The sequence below is a fragment of the Ammospiza nelsoni genome, chromosome 11, assembly GCF_027579445.1.
Source record: "Ammospiza nelsoni isolate bAmmNel1 chromosome 11, bAmmNel1.pri, whole genome shotgun sequence".
NCBI classification, from domain to species: Eukaryota; Metazoa; Chordata; class Aves; order Passeriformes; family Passerellidae; genus Ammospiza; species Ammospiza nelsoni.
The window spans coordinates 9,118,608-9,138,954 of NC_080643.1; the positions used below are offsets into that span (position 1 = coordinate 9,118,608).

The 20,347-nt window shown below is 68.3% G+C and overlaps 6 protein-coding genes across 6 annotated transcripts; 2 read left to right on the forward strand and 4 right to left on the reverse strand.

Moving 5' to 3' along the window:
- Positions 1 to 367: 367 nt before the first annotated feature.
- Positions 368 to 3,871, forward strand: PRRT3 (proline rich transmembrane protein 3). The gene is made up of 4 exons (XM_059480339.1): positions 368 to 903; positions 1,201 to 1,460; positions 1,551 to 1,691; positions 2,130 to 3,871. The coding sequence occupies exons 1-4, from the start codon at positions 368 to 370 to the stop codon at positions 3,869 to 3,871; spliced, it is 2,679 nt and encodes an 892-aa protein (XP_059336322.1).
- A 235-nt stretch (positions 3,872 to 4,106) lies between these two features.
- Positions 4,107 to 7,264, reverse strand: CRELD1 (cysteine rich with EGF like domains 1). The gene is made up of 10 exons (XM_059479880.1): positions 7,079 to 7,264; positions 6,533 to 6,615; positions 6,344 to 6,454; positions 6,168 to 6,259; positions 5,894 to 6,070; positions 5,712 to 5,807; positions 5,539 to 5,622; positions 5,332 to 5,427; positions 5,106 to 5,249; positions 4,107 to 5,001 (listed from the first exon to the last, which is right to left on the reverse strand). The coding sequence occupies exons 1-10, from the start codon at positions 7,262 to 7,264 to the stop codon at positions 4,781 to 4,783; spliced, it is 1,290 nt and encodes a 429-aa protein (XP_059335863.1). The 3' UTR covers positions 4,107 to 4,780.
- A 662-nt stretch (positions 7,265 to 7,926) lies between these two features.
- IL17RC (interleukin 17 receptor C) lies at positions 7,927 to 13,337 on the reverse strand. The gene is given in 22 exon segments (XM_059479863.1): positions 7,927 to 8,556; positions 9,016 to 9,054; positions 9,130 to 9,222; positions 9,372 to 9,429; positions 9,509 to 9,577; positions 9,687 to 9,799; positions 9,909 to 9,954; positions 10,037 to 10,087; positions 10,167 to 10,351; positions 10,449 to 10,503; positions 10,658 to 10,720; positions 10,913 to 11,052; positions 11,212 to 11,256; positions 11,323 to 11,434; positions 11,634 to 12,001; positions 12,084 to 12,105; positions 12,179 to 12,318; positions 12,321 to 12,425; positions 12,428 to 12,479; positions 12,481 to 12,644; positions 12,647 to 12,809; positions 12,811 to 13,337. Coding segments are annotated over 22 exon segments (3,003 nt in total). The 5' UTR covers positions 13,123 to 13,337; the 3' UTR covers positions 7,927 to 7,948.
- IL17RE (interleukin 17 receptor E) lies at positions 13,099 to 17,329 on the reverse strand. Its single transcript, XM_059480340.1, has 17 exons — positions 17,264 to 17,329; positions 16,992 to 17,204; positions 16,897 to 16,912; positions 16,251 to 16,418; positions 16,071 to 16,177; positions 15,876 to 15,999; positions 15,665 to 15,804; positions 15,516 to 15,584; positions 15,347 to 15,413; positions 15,071 to 15,258; positions 14,870 to 14,917; positions 14,723 to 14,768; positions 14,457 to 14,605; positions 14,318 to 14,386; positions 14,189 to 14,240; positions 14,013 to 14,114; positions 13,099 to 13,834 (listed from the first exon to the last, which is right to left on the reverse strand). The coding sequence occupies exons 1-17, from the start codon at positions 17,327 to 17,329 to the stop codon at positions 13,230 to 13,232; spliced, it is 2,229 nt and encodes a 742-aa protein (XP_059336323.1). The 3' UTR covers positions 13,099 to 13,229.
- On the reverse strand, positions 17,225 to 18,369 carry JAGN1 (jagunal homolog 1). Its single transcript, XM_059479892.1, has 3 exons — positions 18,307 to 18,369; positions 18,010 to 18,107; positions 17,225 to 17,931 (listed from the first exon to the last, which is right to left on the reverse strand). The coding sequence occupies exons 2-3, from the start codon at positions 18,096 to 18,098 to the stop codon at positions 17,469 to 17,471; spliced, it is 552 nt and encodes a 183-aa protein (XP_059335875.1). The 5' UTR covers positions 18,099 to 18,107; positions 18,307 to 18,369; the 3' UTR covers positions 17,225 to 17,468.
- A 33-nt stretch (positions 18,370 to 18,402) lies between these two features.
- Positions 18,403 to 20,302, forward strand: RPUSD3 (RNA pseudouridine synthase D3). The gene is made up of 9 exons (XM_059479891.1): positions 18,403 to 18,485; positions 18,844 to 18,911; positions 18,988 to 19,032; positions 19,121 to 19,217; positions 19,306 to 19,413; positions 19,482 to 19,566; positions 19,636 to 19,762; positions 19,843 to 19,982; positions 20,063 to 20,302. Exons 1-9 carry the CDS (start codon positions 18,409 to 18,411, stop codon positions 20,231 to 20,233), a joined length of 918 nt encoding a protein of 305 aa, XP_059335874.1. The 5' UTR covers positions 18,403 to 18,408; the 3' UTR covers positions 20,234 to 20,302.
- The last annotated feature ends 45 nt before the right edge of the window (positions 20,303 to 20,347 follow it).

Sequence of the window (20,347 nt, forward strand, 5' to 3'; positions counted from 1 at the left end):
CGGGGAGGGGACACCGAGAGGGACGTCAAGACTGAGCACCGGGGAGGGGACATTAAGGATGGAAAGGGACACCGGGGTCGGGGCCACTAAGCACCAAGGACCACCCACACCGGAGACACCGGGATAGGGAACACCAGGGGACACTGGGAGAGGGAAGACTGGGAATGGGGTCACTTGGGACGGGGACAGCGGGGAACAGAGCCCAGGGCTACCCGGGAAGGGACAGCCAAGGCACTGTCTCTCTCCCTGGGCAGTGGGTGGCCAAGGGCACAGCAGCATCACGGCCACTGCACGAGTTACCCGGGCGTCTGCCGCCGATCCTGGCTCACCACATCCCCATTCCCACAGGGTCGACTCGGTACTCACCATGGCTGCAGCACAGCTCGTCACCTGGGGGATGCTCCTGGCCACCGGGGTCCCCGCCAAAGCCCAGGGGATGCCGCCGGCAGGGCTGTCCTTCGGTGGGGACCCCTTGCACAGGGGACAGCAGTGGCCAGGCCCATCCCCTGCCTGGGAGGCATCGGGGGAGCCCAGCGGTGCCGGGGCCCCAAGGAGTGAGCGCTGGGGGGTCAAGCACCCCGTGCACTGGTCCCCACCTCTGCAGGCAGGTGATGGCACCAGGGCACCCCTGGAGATGGAAACCACTGTGACAGGTGCTGATAGCAAGGTCTGGAGGGACGGCAGCACAGTCCCGGCTGTGACAGAGGAGCCGCTTCTTGCCTGGCGAGGGCACGAAGCTGAAGTCCAGGACAGGCCCCTGCCCCACGGCTCTGCACTGGGTACGCCGGGCCCTGAGGTGCCTACGGACAGAGGGGCAGACTCTTCAGGGCCACCCTGGGCAGGGCAGGGCCTCTCCCTGTCCAGGCACAGCGTCTCCAAGACAGCCAGCACCCCCAGCCCTCAGCCAGCCGCACCCACCACTGCCCTGGACCCCACGCAGGTGGCAGGGATGAGGACAGCAGATGCCCAGGCAGGGGGACACACAGCAGCAGAGGGACACACAGCGGTCCCGGGCCTCTCTCAGTATGCCAAACTCACTTCAGACAGCAGCCAGTCGGTCCCGCCGGGCACAGCCCCTGTCTCTGATCCCGGAGGAACGGGGCCAGCCTGGGGTCCCCATGCCAGCCCTGGCTCTGTGCAGCTGGTGGGCAGCTGGGGGGACACGGGAGGGCCCCCCAGCCCCTCCCCGGCTCTGCCCAGCTCTGCCCCACGGCTGCGCCACACAGCCCCGTTCTGGGGGCTGGCTGAGCCCTGGACTCGGGCGCTCCCGTCCCTCCAGCGCAGCACCCGGAGGGCCCCGCTCAGCCACGCCACCACCAGCCCTGGCGATGTAGGGCCCCGGACGGACCCTGGGACTATGGGGCAGCGGGGACCTCAGCCTGTCCCAGGGTCTGTCCCCAGCACCGGCCCTGCGCCACCCCCCGCCTCCAGCACGGCCCCCGCCGGTACCCCGAGCAGAGGTAGGAGCCAGCGCGGTGCGGGGAGACCCCTCGGTATGGCGGGGACCAAGCCCTGCAGGTGTCAGCGCCCGGCTCTGCTCTCTCTCGCAGGGCTGCTGCCCGAGGAGGACGTCGACTCCCCGCAGCAGGTCCGGGGCGCCGTGGGCCCTGTGATTGTCCCAAATGCCACCCAAACGACCCCACAGCCAACGGCACATCCCACCACGGGGACGCTCGGGACAAGGCACCCAGGTGATACAGGGCTGCGTCCAAGCCCATCCGTTCTGCAGACGCTGTGGGAGCCCATCCCTGGGGCGTCGGGGCTGGCGGGGGGAAGGCAGCTATCTTGGGCTGCCCAGCCGGGACACAGTGACACCTTCAATCAGGATTGCCACCTGACAGCGGCCCTAATCTACTCCTGCCCGCAGAGATTAGCGCTAAATGCTCGGTGGGTGGGGGCTTCCCCAAGGGGGTGGGGGACGTGACCGGGGTTGTGCCACCCCTTGCACTGCGCGTCCTAAGAGAAAACCCCGGGAGGCACCGGTGGGCACAGCCCCAGCCAGCACAGGGCATCCCCCGCTGCAGTGTCGGGGTGCCACATTTGATGCAGCCCAGTGCGGGGTGCAGGTGCGGCCCGAGTGGCACCAAGCCCCCCACTTCCCCGACTGTTCTCCTCCTTCCTACCTACAGACACGCCGGGGACGCAGCCCGCAGCCTCCAGCACCGCGGCCCCCTCGGCCACGTGGCGACGGGCAGGGATGACGCCTCAGCCGGTGCCCCGAGATCCGTCATCGCCGCAGCCACAGCCCACGGTCCGTGCCCCGCCGGCGCTGGGGGCCAACGCGAGCGGGCTGCGCTGGGCCGAGCTGCAGCGCCAGCTGGGCTTCTCCTGGGAGGCCCACGTCTATGGACTGGCTGCCGTGCTCCTGCTGCTGACGCTGGGCTGCCTTGCCGGGCTGGCGGGGACAGCCATCCTGCGGCCCTCACACCTTCTCCACGTTGTGGGGGCCCACGGGCTGCTGCTGGCCGCCTGCCTGCTGCGGGCCACCTTCCTGCTGCTGGATCCCTACGGGGCACGGGGCCGCCTGCCCACCCCGGCGCTGCTGCTGCTCAACACGGCCCCTTTCCCCCTGCTGCTCGCCGCCTTCGCCCTCCTGCTCCAGCGGCTGCAGCGCCTGGCCCAGCTTCAGCTGCTGCCGTCCCGGCTGCGGGGGCTGCCGGCGCTGGGGGCTGCTGCTGCCCTGCAGGGCGCGGTGATGGGCGCCGCCGACCTGCTGCCGCCTCGGCTGGGGCTCCCGGCCGCGCTGGGGTTGCAGGCGCTGGGCTGCGGGGCGGGGGCTCTGCTGCTGCTGGGGGGGCTCTGGGGGTGCTGGCGGGCGCTGCGGGCGCCCTGCGAGGGGCCGGGGCCGCAGCCGGGGGCGCGGGCGCTGCTGGCGGCGGCGGTGGCGGGGCTGCCGGTCTGCGGGCTGCAGCTCTTCAGCGCTGTGTGGCTGCGAGCAGTGCTGGGGCCCCAGGGGCGCTTCTCCCGGCCTAGCTGGGCGGCACAGCTCTGGCTGCGGATCGGCGAGCTGGGCACGGCCCTGGCGCTGCTGGCGGCCGCCGCCGAGCCCGTGCGCTGCCGGTGCCGCCGCCGGAGCCCCGCCGGCCACTCCTGCTGGGCCAAGGCACTGCGGTACTTCTGCGCCGGCCGCAAAGCTGAGGCACCCGAATACCCCAACAACTGCTACGACTGGGCCGGCGGCGGCAGCGGCGGCAGCGGCGGGGAGCGGACACCCGCCAACGACATCTCCAAGAACCTCATCCGCAACCCGGCGGAGCAGCTGCCGCTGCGGGCTCTGAAGGACAGCAACGAGGTCTGGGCAGCTGGCACCGGGATGCCGGGGCTCAGCCCCAAGTGCCCCAACATGCTGGCCGCCCGCTCCTGCGCCGCCTTCGAGCAGGGCTCGTCGCCCTCCCTGGGGGAGCTCATCTTCCGCCCGCCGTCCCCCATCGACCTGCGCCGCAGCATCGACCAGGCGCTCTGCCGCCGCCACCTCCTGCACGACGGCCTCTTCGGCCGGGCCCGCCGCGGCTCCGGCTCCTCGCTGCACGGCTCCCCTGCCCCCGACAAGACCCCCAGCCTGGGGCGCATGGTGCGCTGCAGCTCGCTCACGGAGCTGCCCGGCTCCCGCCAGCCCCACGGCACCATCACTGTCACCGTCACCGCCTCGGCCAGCTCGCTGGAGAGCAGCTCGCTGAAGATCAGCTGGAACCCCTGGCGCCATGGGCTGTCTTCGCCCGACAGCCTGCCCCTGGACGAGGCGCCCAGCCGGGCCCCGCTCCTGGTGCCCGCCGGAGCCCCCGGCTGCGAGCGGGAGGGTCCCCGCGCCTTCCCAGCCCTCGGCAAGGCGCTGGACTCCCGCAGCCTCTCCAGCGACACCATTGAGCTCTGAGCCCGGGACAGGCAGAGACTGGGGGCGCAGAAGGACGATGTGAGGGTGAGGACACTGTGAGGGTGCGGGGTCTGATCCTGCGCCCCTGTAGGGCCGGGCAGGGGCGGTTCCATTTGTGCCAAACGAGAGAAATAAAGAGTTTATGCTGGGAGGAGAGGGTCCTGTTGGCATGTGAAAGCGGTGGTGGGCAGCAGCACCCCCAGTCCCCACCAATTCCTACCCTGAGCAGCCAAGCTGGGTGTGCAGAGCTTTATTTCCTGAGATATGGACACACAGACAGATGGGCACACCCCGACGGACAAACCACAGACAAATGCAACGGCCACACTCATGCATCCAGCAGGGCCCCCTCACCAGCACAGCACCCTGGCAGTGGCGAGGGGCCCCTGGCCCCCAGCCTGGGAGGGGAGATGGGCTCTGCCCAGGGATGGGGGGCAGCTCTCCCAGCCGCACAGCTCAGGGCATGGGGGGACCCAGCCCCCCAGTCTCCCACAGGGAATGGCCTCATGGGAGGGGAGTCCTTCAGGGCCAGGAGCCCCAGCCTGGGGGCAGACAGCAGGTTCCCTCCCTCACCTGCCCTTCCACCCCCTCACCTGTCACAATGCCCGGCCTCTCCTCCAGAGCACGAGGAGCTGGGGGCAGCATGCAGTGCCCCCCACAACGATGCTGCACTGCCTGGCATCACCCCTCCATCCAGAGGGGGCTGTGTGGGAGCCCCCAGGATCAGGTACTCCTGGCTCATTCTGCAGGGACAGGGAAAACAAGACCCTATGCTAAGGGAGGGCTGGGGGATGCATGCAGGGCACAGCATCATCTACAGGATGCAGCCTTGGCAGCCAGCCCTGCTTGGGGGAGGCCCTGCACCCCAAGCTGAGTCTGCCCCTCTGCTTGTGCCCAGCAGCTCCAGAGCTATCTGCCCTTCATGAAGCCATCGAGGACACGGTCACTGCGGTCAGAGAGCCAGTAGCCAGCCATGGCAGCCACGGCACCAATGAAGATGGCGGTGAAGACCATGTCACCCTTGGCAGCCAGCGTGGCGAGGGCACAGATCATCACACCAAAGAACATCTGCTGCAGCACCACCACCTCGTCATCAGTCACGTCATCAAAGAAGCCCTTCTCTGGGGCATCTGCATGAACAACACTCGTGGGAGGGCACAGCTGACCAGCAAAACCCACCCCCCATGTCCCACACCCCCTGCCCAATGTCCCCCTGCACTGCATTATGCCATACCAGGGGGCTTGTCCTCCACGCACTGCCCGTCTCGGCGGACGTGGCCTTGGGCACAGACGCACCGGTAGCTGCCCTCTGTGTTCTCACACACCTCCTGCACCCCTGTGCACACTGGCTCCTCGGCACTGGCACACTCATCCACGTCTGGGGGGGAGCCAGGGGTCAGGCAGGGATTGGGCAGTGAAGAGAGGGCAGTATGGCCCCCGAGTGCATGGGAGACACTCACCCAGACACTTGGCTCCGTCCCGCCAGTAGCCCTTGTTGCATTTCTTACAGCGAGCCGGCCCGGCACCCATGCAGCCGATGCAAGCCGTGGAGCAGTCTGCCTCAGAGAATGGAGCCAGGGTTGCTGCCAGAGCTCCTTCCCAGCCCAGCCAGGGTTGGCCTCAAGCAGGGAAGAGCCACCTGCACAAAAACCCCCCTTCCCCCTGACCTCGGCACTCGTAGGAGCCCTCTGTGTTGACGCAGTACTGGTTGGCTCGGCAGTGCGCCATCTCTGTGCCACACTCATCTATATCTGCAGGAGAGATGGGGACAGCCCCGCTGAGCCTCAGCTCTGGGGACACAGCCCCCATGGCCCTGAGCTCACCCCTGGCCTTCACTCACCGATGCAGCGGTGCTCATGCAGCACCCAGCCCCTCTTGCAGCGAAGGCAGCTGGAGTCCTCGGGACCCGTGCAGCGCCCGCACGCCTGGTAGCACTCTGTGGGCAGGGACAGACACGTGGACACGGGCAGGGGGGAGCTGCCTGTACCCAGGCTGTTCAGCACCTGCAGAGCCCCCACCTACCAGCACACACGAGGTGGCTCTTGTTCCGTGAGGCCTCATAGTAGCCGTCCCCGCACTCGGCGCAGAAGGGGCCGCCGTAGCCGGGGCTGCAGACGCAGAGGCCGGTGCCGCGGCGCGTGCCGTCACCATCGCAGCGCCCGTTGCCGCTGCAGGGCTGCCGGGGCCCGCCCGCACAGGCTGCACGGGGAGACATCAGCTGGCAGCTGGCACAGAGGGCAGCAGCCAGGGGAGCCCCTCTGCCCCACCAGCACCCGCTCGCCCCACAGTTACTCACACCGGCAGTCTGGGCCATAGGTACCGGGCGGGCAGCAAAGCATCAGCCTGTCCACACACAGCCACTGGAAAAAGTCAGGGTGCTGCTGCCGCCTGGGGAGGGGAAGATACAGCACTCAGCCCCCTGTCATCCACCTGTGCCCCTTGCCACCCCCCTGTCCCTGTCCCCAGACTCACTCATGGAACCACCACTGCTCCACGTGCTCCTCGCTCCGCTCCAGCAGCTGGTGACAGGCGAAGTCCGAGGGGGCACAGACACCCTCCAGCACCTCCAGCAGACGGGTCTCGCTGCAGGGACACAAGCCAGTGTGGGGTATGATGTCTGCAGCAGCTGGGCTGCCCCAGCCCCTCACTGGGGTCACTTACCTGTGCTGGTACTTGGACAGCTTCTCCTCCTCCCAGGCCGTGTTACCCCCACCGAAGCCCTCATGCTCTGTCCGCTCCAGGCCCTGGGTGCATGAGGGAGCGGCAGTGCAGGCATGGAAACCCCCCCCAATAACCTCTCCATCCGTAGGGCTCCACAGGACACATCACCTGCAGGGACCTGCCACCCTCTCCCCTCCCCAGAGCCCAGTCCTTGTGCCCCTGGGAACGCTGTAGGAGTGCCTCCACCACTGTCCCCCACAAACCACCCCTCCATCGGGCCCTGTCACCACCCTTATCCCCCCGGTCTGTGATTCCTCTGGGCCCCCCAACATCACCCCACCCAGGACCCCCCTTGACCCCGCTCACTGTCACCTCCAGGCCGTGGCTCCCACGTCTGCCACCCGTGGGCCCCTCCCGTCACTGTCCCCTGGCCCCCAGCTCCCCCCCGAAGCAGCGGCTGTGTCAGCCCACACCCCTCGGTGCCGTTGCCCCCCGTGTGCCCCCTCGCCGCGGCCTCCATCACTCCTGTGCCCCCTCGGTGCGCACCCTGATGAAGCTGTCGGCGAGGCCGCGGCAGGCTCGGCACGGCTCGGCGCCGTCTCGGTGTGGGTCGGGGTCGGCGCAAACGGCCAGCAGGACCCCCCCGAGGAGGGCGGCCCCCAGGAGGGCCCCCCCCAGCCCGGGCCCCCCGCGCCGGGGCGAGCGCGGCAGCAGCGGCAGCAGCGGCCCCATCGTGCGCCCGCCCCGCCCGCACCACGTGGGCCGCGCCCGCTGACTCAGCGCCGCCGCCCCCGCCAATGGCCGCGCGCCGCCGCCGCCCGCCCCCCGCTCCCAGCCAATCAGCGCCGCGCCCTGGGCCCGCCCACCCGCGCCTTAAAGGGGCCGCGCGCAAAGGCCCGGGACGGGGGGGCGCGGACGGGCTGCAGTCGGTGACCCCGCACGGAGCGGGGCCGGCTGCCCGGAGCGCACCATCCCGGGCCTCGCCTGGCCTGGGAGGGGCTCTCTAAATACCCCTCCCACCCCCAGCCAAACCAGGCGGGTTCACCTTTACCCCTTCCGTTCAAGCTGATCCAGTTCCCTCCCACTGTGCCCAAATTTGCCCAGTTCCCCCTCATCTCACCCTAAACTGGTCCAGTTTGTTCTCACACTTTCCCCCAAACTGTCCCAGTTACCAATCATGCCCCAATGAGCTGGCCCACTTCCCCATCATCACCCCAGATTGGTCCAGTTCCCTATCCACCCTCCAACCAAAAACCCCCTTCCCCTTCACGCCCCAAACAGCCCAGCCCCCTTCCTGCCCCTATACCTCCCCATCATCCGTCTCCGTGCCATCCGTGCCATCACCCCTTCCCAACCCATCCCAGTCCGTGCTGGGCTCAGAGCTGGACTCACACTCAGCAAAAGCACTGTCACCCTTTATTCTCCTACTGCCCGCTGCAGAGCCTCGGCCACGGCCGCCACGTGTGGCTCCAGACACCGGCCCCTGTGCCGAGCTGGGCCCGCCAGCGCCTGCAAGAACCGCTCCATGTCGGCGGGCAGGGCGAAGGCAGGAGCTGCCCGCAGCGCTGGGGGCACTGCCGGCACCAGGGCCTCCAGCCGGGCCACCACGTAGTGCCCCTGGGCCACCGCCAACACCGGCATGGCGCAGGACAGAGCCGCCGCAAACACCTCGCAGGGTGCCACAGCGGGGACATCGCCAGGGTCAGGGCTGTGCCGGGGCCCGAGGCTGCTTTCAGCGGCCCCGGACTCCGGCACAACCCCGGCCCCGGTGTCCCACTGCTGTGCAGCAGCCACGGCTGCCGGAGAGAGGAGGAGGATGATGGTGTCACTGTCACGCAGCGCCCGGTGGTGCTGGGCGTGCAGCCAGGGCAGTGGCCCCAGAGCTGCCACCCCGCTGCCACCTCCCGGTGCCGCCACCACCGTCAGCCCCAATGAGTGCAGAGCTGCCATCAAGGCACACGCTGCCCGCTCCGCCACCGGCTCTACTGCGTGCACCAGCAGGGCCCGCCGGCCCTGCAAAGGACCTGGGGGGGGAGATCATCAGTGCCCGGATCCCTCTGGGCACCCTGCACCCAGCCTGTGGTGGGAGCCATGCTGGGAGACACCCGCGATGAGGGAGACCGTCCCCTGCCTCTGTCAGCCCAGCCCTGCAGCACCCCCTGTACCCAAGCTAAAGCACAGCCACAATGGGAAGCAGCTGAGACCACCACTGATGTGAGCCCCCCAGTCCCCTTGCCAAATCCTTTACCTACCCTAAGGGACAGGCATGGTGGGAAGCAGGTTGCAATCTGCCCCCTCCCACCCCCCATAGGGTTCCCATCCTCTTCTCCCTCTTCTCGCTTCCCTACACCCCTACCTACCCTGTCAGGCAGGCAAACATGAACTAATCTGGGTGGGGGACCCTTCACTCTGTCCTCTGACCCCTCTGGGATAGGTACAGACTGCCCTCTCCCCCCGACACCTCAGGCTCAACCCACACTCACCACTGGAGCCATAGCCAGCCCTCAGGGATTTCAGCCATGCTGCAGGGAGGAGAGGCAGTGAGGTCCCAGGAGAGGTCCCAGGCCAGGCACAGCCCCCAGAAGGGCACCACTCACCTTTCATGTCCTCCTTCATCAAGAGCAGCAGCAGGAGACAGGCAGCTCCCAGCAGCACCCCCATCCACACCAGGGCCCAGTGGGTACGCAGGTCTGCAGGGCAGGATCTGCATCCACCGAGGGGCCCCAGCACCCAAAAAAGGTCTCCAGTGGCTCCACAGGGGGGGTTCCCTCCCGGGGGGGTTCCCTCCCTCAGCCCTCCCTTATCCCTCCTCTCCCCCAGCATGGCTGTCAACACTCACACTTGTGCAGGGGACAGGCCCAGAGTGTAACCCCAGTTCTGTTCGATGGGTGCCACAGCTGTGGGGGACACAGGGACACGTCAGACACTGCCCAGTCCCTGCCCACAGCCCACTGCCCACTGCCCACTCACACTGACCTGCTGGCACTGCCCCCCTGCCACGTCCCGCTGCAGATCCTGCTCCAGCAGCCCAGGGTGCCCTGCTCCCTGCAGCAACACAGCAGGTCAGACAGCAGTGCCACCACTGCTAGACACAGGGGTCCCTGTGCCACCAGTGCCGCTGCTGCCAGGACATGGGGGTCCCTTCCTCTCTTACCCTGCTGGTGAAGCTGGCCAGGGGTGTGCAGGCACCCCTCTCCACAGCACACAGTGAGGCATTCCCCCCACACTCCAGCAGCAGGAGGTCATCGGGGCGGCCGGGCAGTGCTCCTGGGAATGTGCCAGAGGGCTGGGTAGGTGTGAGGGGAGGCCAAGGAGGGGACCACCCCCGTTTTGCACCCACAGGCTGCCACTACCCTCCCACCCCAGCAACACTCACGGTCCCGCAGGCACTGGGTCAGCCGGACCTGCCCACCGCTCCACACCTGCCCAGAGAGAGGATTAACAGTGCTTGGGGCTGATGTGGGGCTGCCCATGGGGCAGCTGTGGGGCAGAGTGGTGTCCTACCTGAACGCAGAGGTTGGGGTGTGGCCACAGCCCTCCGAGCTCCTGGGGTCCCTGTGAGTGCAAGGGACGCTCTGTAACTGTCACCAGCATCCTTCCCAAAGCCCCCAGCGCCCCACAGAGCCCAACTCACCTTCCCCTCAGCAGGCTGCTGCAGGCCAGGCAGGGGTTGGCAGGGCCCAGAGGGCACTGGCTGCCAGCAGGGCACCAGCTCAGCCAGGAGGTCGCAGGGGGCTGAGAGGGAACAGGTCAGCACCTGCCCCTCGATGTGCAGGACCAGCCGGCTCCGCGCCCACAGTCGCTCCCAGGCCTCGGCATCTGCAGCAGCACCAGGACAGGAGTGTCACTCCCTGTGGTGTCCCCTCAAGTCCCATGTGTCCCAGTCCCCTAAAGCCCAGCCTCAGAGTGAAGGTACCATGTGAGAAGGGACACAGGGTGGCCCGTAGTGGGTCCTGGGTTTCCAGCCAGACCTGAGAGTGGGGAAAAAGACAAGAAAAATATTAATGCTGTGACCGTGATCTGGCTGGCCCCCTTGGGATGCCAGGGGGAGATATATGGAGCTTGGAGCCCCTCTTTAGAGGCCACTTATCCTGCCACCCCCACAGTGCCCAGTCAGATGCCCACCTGCAGGCAGAGGCAGGGCAGCACCTCATCCGCGGGCAGGACATAGTTCATGGGACTGCTCTGCTACCAGCAACCAAATGTGGGTCACCCCGTGGCAAATGGCCACCAGCAGGGTCACCCAGGGGGATCTGCTCCCAGGGGACCCTCTCCCAGCACACTACCTATAACACAGACACTGCTTCTCGGGAACGGGGAGGAGGGCAGTGACCAGAGAACAGGCAGGGTAGCGGGTCAGGGAATGGGGTGCATACTCACCATGGTCACCACACGCCCTGGCCCACTGGTGCCATGGCTATGGTTGTGGTAGAGCCGGAGTGTGTAGCTGTGCCCTACTGCAGCCCCCTCCACCTCCACAACCACCTCCTTCTGCCCTGGGGACACCCGCAGCCTGGGCACTGTGTGAGAGGCAGCTCAGGTCACCTCACTCCTGGCACTGCCACGGCATGGGGCACGGCACGGGGCACGGCACCCCCAGGGTCACTCTCACCCCTGGTGTCCACTGCCCGGCTCTCCCCAGGGGATGCAAACCGAGGCGGGGTGATGCCAGCACCTACCTTGGCACTGGGGGACAGCATCCTGTGCTGCGGGCCACGAACAGTCTGTGGGGACAGTGAATCAGTGGGCAGAGGGGCTGGGGCCACTGCAGGGGACCTGCCGGGGCTTACCTGGCACCCGCTGCTGCTGGCTCAGCCTCTGCCGGCCCCGTGAGTTCATGTATGCTGAGATGTGCAGTTCGGAGCCCAGCGGCGCCTCGAAGCACCGGAAGATCACCCAGCCCTGGGCAGGAAAACCACCACCCCACTGCGGTGAGGCACCGGCACCGCCAGCAGCCACCCCACCTCCCTGGGGCACAGGAACGGGACCCCCATGCCACAGGAACGGGACCCCCATGCCACAGATATGCACTGATCTCAGTGCCCACATTCTCAGTGCCCAGGGACTGACACTGTGGGGACACTGACCCACATCTACGTACCACGGTTCGGCGGCGCAGTATGGGGCCCAAGGGTGCCCAGACCTCCACGGCCACGCAGCGGGATGAGGCAAACGTGTGCCCAGAGAGCAGCAGCAGCCCAGTAACGTTGGGCTGGGACGGAGTGGCCCCAGTCGCTGATGACCGCTGTCCCCCATCACCACTGTCCTCTGTCCCAGCGGTGCCCGGCTGCACGGAGAGGGGGGACTCGGTGGCGGTGCCCGGTGCCAAGGCCAGGCGCACCCGTGCCTCCAGGCAGGGCGCACAGGCCGTGGGCTCGGTGCAGCGCAGCGCCGGCTCCAGCCGCAGACGGGCCAGGGCCAGCTCCTGCCTGGGTCCCGGGGGCTCTGTCCCGCACAGCACATCGGTGTCTGGGGGAACACAGAGGGCAGTGTGGGGGGGGAGTCCCCATGCCCCGGGTCGGTAGGGGCCATGGCAGGGTGATGCACTTACCCAAGAGGCGGCAGGTGAGGCCCTGGGGGAGGCAGGGGTGAGGCCGGCGGTGGTGCCAGGTGCCCGATGCCGGCGCGCTATGGACACCAACCCACCTGGGAGCAGGCCAGGGTGTCGCGGGGGTCCCCACGGCCACCCGCCGACCCCGCCACCAGCACCAGCAGGAGCTGCCCCAGTGCGTGCATGGTGGGGCCGGGGCCTCGGGGTGCCCCGGCCCCACGCCGGCTGCTCCCCGGCAGCCCTCTCCCGGCTCCACGGGCCCCACCGCCGCCGCCGGCTCCCGCTTCCTGCTCCGATCCCGGACACCCGGCTCCCGGCGTGGCGTCAGCAGCCGCCCTGGGTGGGGCCTGCTGCTCCCGCACCGGCCACGGAGGGCTCCGTGTCCCGCCACCCCTGCGGAGGGCTTGGGGCCCCACAGGGACGATCTGGCTCCATGGCACGGGCACGGTGCCAGGCTGGCCCCAGGCAGCCGCCGCGGCTGTGGGACACAGTGTGGCAGCCGTGCCGGTACAGGCTGTGCCCAGCCGGGTGCGTCCTCTTGCCCTGCCGTGCTGCAGAGAGCACTGAGCAGCCCCCGGTCCTCCAGGGCACCAAAGAATCTCCCCCGGTACACCACAGAGACAACAGGGCAGGGTGAAATGACGCCTTTATTGCTTCCACCCCAGACCAAGTCCTGCTGGCGATGTCGAGGCAAAGAGCAGGGCTGGGCTGTGCCCAGCACCCGCCCCTCCAGCCACCTGTGCGTGGGCAGGGCAGGGAGCCTCCATCTCTCAGCTTCTTCCTGCACCACCCCAACTCCTCGCTTGGCTGTGCCGTCCAAAGGTGCTTCTATGAGCTCTCCTCTGGAGCAGGTCCCTGTGTGGGAATAAAGCTGCCCCTGCTCGGGACAGCATCTCCGCTCCTGCCCAGAGATGCCATCTGGATGCTCACTCCAGCCCCAGCAGCACACTCCATGACTGAGGCCAGTCCTGCTCGAACCCCTGCAGCCCTTCCCGGGGCAACCATGGGTGCCCCTCCTGCCGTTGCAGTGGGCACACATTCACCTGAGCCCTGCCTTTTCCTGGCAGAAGCCCTGCCCTCACCGGGGGGCTGCACCCAGCCCTGCACCCCCTGCGGCCATGCCCAGCTCAGGCCCAGCCTGGGCACTCAGGTGCCAGAAGCTGCCCCGGGGGGCCGGGGCGGGGGACTGCCCTCCCTGGCACATCCAGGGAGGCGGTGCAGGAGGGCCCCAGCCCTGCCCCAGCGGCAGTGCCGAGGAGCCGGGGGGCTGCCCCGCAGCGCCCCCAGCAGCCCGGGCAGCTGTCGGGGCAGGCGGTAGGTGGGCAGGGGCCGAAGGGGTCGGGGGACATCGCGGGGGCTGCAGAGCCGGCTGAAGTAGGCCAGGACCCACCCGCCGCCGCGGCCCGCCGTGCCCAGCTCCCCGTGCAGGCAGGCCATGGCTGCCCCAAAAACGTCGTGGGCATCCCCGGGCGTGCCGTCGGCCATCCCGACCTGCCAGCGATGGAAGAGCCGGGCGCTGCCCCGGCTCCAGAGGAGCAGGACAGTGCCGCGCTGGCGGCCCACGCGGCCCCGCTGGGCGTAGAGCCAGGGCAGGGCGCCCGCCTGGCCCAGGCCACCCGCTTCCCACAGGTCCAGGCGCACGTCACAGCCCAGCCCCGTGCGCAGCCGCTCGGCCAGGGCACACACCAGCCCCAGGTGCTCCTCGGAGTCGGGCGAGTACAGCAGCAACACGGGGCGCCTGCCAGGGACACCTGCGGGGTGGAGGGGACAACAGTGACGGCTCAGCTCCATGTCCTACTGGCATCCCCTGGGATCCAACAGCATGTGCCATCCACCACCCTGGGACCCCCTGCAGCCCAGGAACTGGCACCCCTTGGCACTCCAGCCCCTCTTGCCGTCCCTCCTGCAGCCCCCTTGGGTGCTCCTCACCATCATTCGGCCTCCAGGCACCACGGCAGTTGAGGAGCAGCACAGTCACCACCAGCCCAAGTGCCAGCACCAGCCCCAGCAGCCCGAAGTGCCTGCGGGAGACTGAGAGAGGGGCAGTAAGGGGCTGTCTGCCCATTTCCACTGTCCCCTGAGTCCCCTCCAGCATCCCCTCTCACCATCGGGACAGAGCAGCTGCTTCCGAGCAAAATGCACGTCCGAGCGCCACACCTGGGGAAGGGGCTGGGTGAGAGGGGGACCATGTTGGGTCCCCCACAGCACAGATGCCTGCACAAGGGTCACCTTACCAGCACGCAGCTGCCCAGGACCTGCACTGGCAGCAGCAGCGCCAACTCGCCCGGAGCAGAGCCCTCTGGCTGCGAAGCACAAGGGCAGGGTCAGTGTGGGTCTGTCCCCACCACGTCCCCCCAGCCCTGCAGCACTCACCTGTGTGACAGTGTAGAGCGGGGCCTCAGGTTCACACTGCCCACCCCGGCGCTGGCACAGGGCTGCACTGAAGGCTGCAGGGATGCGGGAGGTGAGGTGCAGGTGCAGCTGGAGCCCCCAGACACTCACGGAGACATTCCAGGCAGTCTCTGCGGCCACCAGAGAGAGAGGGGAGGTTGCAGGATGCCCGACAGGGTGAGGGGTGCAAGGGACCCCAGAGCAGGGCAGGGCTTAGCCTAGGACTGCCTCCCACTCATAGAACTCACCTGACTGGTGGGGACACTCCACATGGCTGCTGTTCTTGTAGGAGAACTGAAGGAGGTGAGATCAGCAAAGGGCAGGGTGAGCTGCCCTCACCCACCACAGCCCCCAGCCCCTTCTGAGATGGTGCCCACCCACCCACAGGGGCTTACTCGGAAGCAGAGCTGGGGGTGCACGTCCACCTTGTCCAGCACGTACACCTGGAACAAATGGAGAGTGTCACAGTTACCATCTCTGACCCACACAGCCACAGTGCCCACCCACTGCCCTACAGGGACCCTGAGATCCAGTGGATGCCCCAGCGAGTGACATGGTCCCACATCCTGTGAAACCTCAAGATCAGGAGCCCTCACCTGCTCGTCCTCACTGGCTGTGGAGTTGGGGATGTCGTGACAGGGTGCAGCCTCATCTGCTGCCTCCCTCCAGCAGAGCGTGGCCCGTGGGTGCAGGGGGCAGCTGGCACTTAGCAGCATTGCCATCTGGTCCTTGCTGCTGGTGCTGAAGTCGTGGAAGTGCACCGAGGACCACAGCTCGGAGCCATCTGTGGGGCACCACATCAGTGGGGTTGGGAGACACCCAGGGATACCCCTGGGACTCAGCTCCCCTTCCCACAGGCACCAGGCACTCACAGGCATCTGGCCAGTCACGGAAGGGGCAGTGTTTGCTCCGTGGGCTGTCGTGGTGGGAGTAGGAGGCCTGGGGAGGCACAGCAGGATGGTCAGAGCCGGATATGCCCCATCCTCCCCCTCTCATGTGAGGGCAAAGGGGCTCTGATGGCTGTAGGGGAGGGCAACCCACCTCAATGCACAGGCAGGGCACCAGGAACTCATATGGCAGTGAGATGTGGTGACCTCCGGGCACCAGCACCTGCAACAAGGAGGGAGCATCAGCTGGCAGGGATGTGTCCCCCAGCCTGGATCGGGGGTGTCGGGGGGCAGAGCCGTTACCTGCTGGTGGAAGGGCCGGGGCAGCTCCTCACACTCCAGGGCCAGCTGGTGGCACAGCCGCACCATGAGGGCGGGACCCGCGGGCACCCGCACCTCAATGGCCCGCAGCTCAGGGAGCCAAGCATGGGTAAAGACAGGCCCTGCAGAGCAGCCAGCGGGTCAGCTGGAACCGGCGTCCCCCCGGGAAACCTCCCAAGCCCTTCAGCCTCACCGGGTGGCTCAGCGGTGACCGTATGGCTGCAGCTTAGGGCCAAGCCCCGATCCGGGATGGTGCGAAGGGAAACGAGGACTTGCCGCCCGCTCTCTGCCGGGAAGCAGTCGAACTGCACCTGCCACTGCGAGGAGCAGGGGCTCAGTGCGGGGTCCGGGCCTCGGTGTGCCCCGCTGCACCGCCCCGCAGACTCACCGCGGAGCTGCCCGACACCCGGCGTCGCTGCCACACCTGCAGCCAGCCAGCCCGGTTGGAGCCCAGCTCCAGGAAGGTGAGGTGCAGTCCCCGGACAGCGCCGAGCTCTGCGAGAAACCGGCGTGGGGTGCTGACATGGGTGGGGGCACTGGCTGTGTGTCCCCTGCCAGGGGACGCCACCCCCGGCCGTACCTGAGGCGGGGAGGGCCAGGCGCACCCGCAGGCAGGGCTGGCAGGGCTGCGCGGGCAGGCACAGCCGGGCACGGCTCAGCGACAGCGCGGGCGGCTCCAGAGGCGGCCCGGGGCGGGAACGGCGGCGGCAGCGGGGGCGGCTCAGCGTCCTGTCGGCTGCAGGGGGAGAGCAGACGGGGGGCGGCCGTGCGCCGGGGGTCCCGCGGGCAGCAGGAGCCCCGGGCGCTGGGAGTGCTTGGAAAGGGGGAGAGCCCCGGGGAGTGCCGGGGAGGTGTAGTCGGAAGGGAGGTGCCCCGGGGATCGACAGTCCTGACAAACCGGGAGCCTCGGTGATTCGGAGTCCTCGGAAGCGGGAATCTCTGGGGGTCGGGAGTGCTGGGAAACAGGGAGCCCCGGAGATCCGGAGTCTTTGGAAGGGGGGAGCCCCAGGAGCCAGGAAGTTTCGGGGATCGGGAGTCCTCGGAAGCGGGGAGCCCGGTGCCCCGGAAACCTGGAGCGCCCCACCCTCGCCCTCCCATCCTCCCGGACCCAGTAGCCGCGGGCAGGGGAAGCCCCACAGTCCCGCCGCACCCCGAGCCGGTATGGCCGGGCAGGAGCAGCCCCGCGCTGACAGCCCTGCCCCGCTGCTACTCACCGGTGGCCCGGCACTCCTGCAAGCAAAGAGACGGGGTGAGCGCGGCGCCGCCCGTTCCCCACCTTCCCCCGCCACCTCCCTTCCCCGGCGCTCACGAAGTTGGCGGAGACCCGCAGGCGGGTCACGGTGGCCCCGGTCCCGGACGGCAGCAGCAGCAGCGGCAGCAGCGCGGCGGCAGCGGCGAGCAGCACCGGGCGCCCCATGGCCGAGCGCCGCCGCTCCCCGCCCCGCCCCGGGCCGGCCCCGCCGCATTCCTGCACCGGCACGTGCGGCCCCGCCGGCCCCCCCACCCCGCCGGGCGGCGCTTCCTGCGGCGCAGACACGCGTGGGAGAGCGGACGGTGCTTTATTTCCATAGAGCAACGCGCGGAGGACGGGGCGTGCACCCCAGGGACCCTCCACGGCCCCGGCCCTGGGGGGTCTGCCCCGTGCATGCGAGCGTGGGGCCGTGGTGTGGCTCAGACCCCACCCTGTGGTCCCCGGGGATCCCCCACCCACCGGAGCTGCGCCAGCGCTGCCCCACAGGACTGAACTGCAGAGCTTCAGCACCTCACGGAGCCCACCTATCCCCACTCATTTCTTCTTCTTCTCCTGCGTGCTAGTGAACCAGGAGTCCAGCAGCTTCTTGCTGTAGTAGAGTTGCCAGCCATGCACCTGCGCGGCCACCACCACCACCAGGTACATGACAGAGACGGCCGAGAAGCCGAAGATGAAGCGGTAAGCTTTGCCGTGGCGGTACAGCTGCTGTGCCATGGGGAACATCTCCATGGCCCCGTAGATGAGGGGAGCTATGGAGAAGAGGCCGGTGCTGATCATGGAGAGTACCAGGTAGCTGATGTTGTTGCGGGGGAAGGACAGGAGGCCCAGCAGGGAGGGCAGGATGCTGAGCAGGTAGGGATACTCCCACTGATAGGGCATGGCCACCTGGTCGTGGGGCAGCAGCTTGAGGTGCCCCACGACCATCTGGGCCAGGAGCAGCAGCCAGATGACCACATGCGTGTAGATCAGCTTCTTGATCTCCGACTTGAGCGTCACGCTGGGGAGAGAGTGCGGGGCCATCAGGGCCTGCTGGGGTCGCGTGTCCCCCCGGGATCCCGGGAGAGGGGACACCTACCTCATCTGGTAGTGCGAGGCCACGCGCTCCCGGTGCTGGAAGTCGCTGCCGTCGGTGCCAGGGGCGCGGGGACCCCCGCGGGAGGCCATGGCGCTGTCCTGGGGAGACACCGGGTCAGGCGGGGCCGCCCTCTCCGCCCGCCTCCCCAGCGCAGCCCCGCCACAAGCCCCCCGGGCCTCCCTCCCACGGCGACAGCCCGGGGCTCCCTCCCCGTGCCCGCCCTGCCCTCCGGGACATCCCCGCGGTGACCCCCCCGGGGCTGACACCCCCGGCCCGCCGCTCCCCGCCGTGCCGCACCTGCGGGCGGGACCCTCTGCCCGCGCTTCCGCTGCTCTATGGCCGCGGCCGCCGGCTCCGGATGCCGGGGGCACCGCTCGGCGCAGGCGCGGCCCCGCCGCCATGGCGGGCACCGGGAGCGCCGCCGCCGCCGCCGTGCGCGGGCTGACGCGTCCGGGACCGGGAACGCGCACCGCGGGGTCAGCAGGGGGCGAGGGTGGATATATGGGGTGGATACATGGGGTGCGGGTGTGCAGAAGTGCCTGTGTACCCCCGTGGGGTGCACGCCCACGGGTGTGCTGGCGCCTGGAAATGCACACGCGTGGGTACAGAGGGGTTATGAATTGGGGTTGTGGGGAGGTTGTGGGATTGGGGACGTATCTGTGGGGTCGCAGATGTGCGAGCACAGTGGGGCCGGGGAAGCGTGAGGGTGCGGACACACGTGGAGAGGAGGGCGGACAGTGGTGGGTGAGATTTATAGACACGCAGAGTGGGGTGCAGGGTGGGTGCTGAGGGCAGTCCCACCTGTGTCCCCCCTGCCCACTCCATCCCCTGCAGGTGGAGGCGGCTGCTGGGCCCCAAGGAGACGCTGAGGCTGCTGGAGGGCTCCGTGGTGCACCGGGAAGGTACCTGCGACAGGGGAGAGTGGGGACAAGGGACACAGTAAGGGAGGTACATCCTGACCAGACTTCCCCTCACTAGGAGCCCTGCTGGCACTGAACAAGCCCCCTGGCCTCCCCATTCTGGGTGAGTACAGCACAGCAATGGGGGTCTGCAGGGCTGAGGGGGTCTGCGTGGAGGCTCAGCAGCTGCTGAGCTGCCGGCACCTCCGCAGGGCGTCCTGGGGACCTGAGCCTGGATGCGCTGCTGCCGACACTGAGACGACGCCTGGGCCTCCCTGCTGAGCTCCACGTGGTGAAGGCTCCTGCCAGGTGTGGTAGAAGGGTCCAGGCTGGAGGTCCTGGGGTGGAGCTGGGGCTGCCTTTCCCCCTGCAGGTCTCAAGCAGCTATGTCCCACAGGGAGTATTCTGGCCTTGTCCTCCTATCCAGCTGCTACCAAACCACTAAGAAGCTCCAACAGTTCTTCACCGATGCTCGTTGGAGAGGCCAGTACCCTGCCACGTATCGGTGAGTCCTTGGGACCCTGCCATGCTGGCATGGGAGCCCTGTCCCCTTCTCACCGCCTTACCCTGCAGTGCCATCACCATGGGAGTCCCAGCAGAGGTGGAGGGTGAAATCTCCACAGGGCTGAACTGGCAGCAGCAGGGGGACAGAGCCATGGTAAGGGTGTGCCGGTGGGCTGGGGGCACAGGGGATAGCCCAGGGAGTGCTGAGGGCTGTGCTCTGCAGGTGGTGCCAGTCCCAGCCCCAGGACGCCGCAGCGTGGCCAGGAAGGATGTGAAGAGCACCCTGACTCGCTACCGGGTGCTGAGTGCCGTGGGGGGCTGTGCCCTCCTCCAGCTCCAGCCCAGGACGGGTGAGTGTCTCCCAACACCTCTGCCACCCCAGGCGCCTTCCTGACCCGTGCAATCTCACCTTGTCCCTGTTCCTCCCCAGCCTTCCCAGAACAGCTCCAGGTGCACCTGACGCTGCTGCTGTGCCCGGCCCTGGGTGACCACAAGCACTCCTCCCACGTGGGCAGGGTGCTGGGAGTGCCCTTCTTCCTGAGCCCCGAGTCTGCCCCGACCCACACTCAGGTCCGTGGCCAGGCTGGGTGCTGGGTGGGACTTTCAGCACAGCCTCAGTCATCCCACTGAGCTGCCCACTCACATTGCAGGTCCTGGACGAGGAGTTGCTGTCCCGGCTGGGGCTTTCTCCACGGCAGCTCCATCGCCTCCCACTCCACATCCACCTGCAGGAGCTAGTGCTGCCCGAGGGCCCCCTCTGTGCCCCCCCACCACCGTACTTCCTGCACACTCTGCGCTGTCTGGGGCTGCCTGAGCACTAGGAGCCCTATAGCGCTGCCGTGGACACCCACTCCACCCTTCTGCTCTCTGCCACCCCATTAAAATCCCCCCCGTTGCCTGGGTGGCCCAGCACTCAGTTCTTTTCTTGGCACACA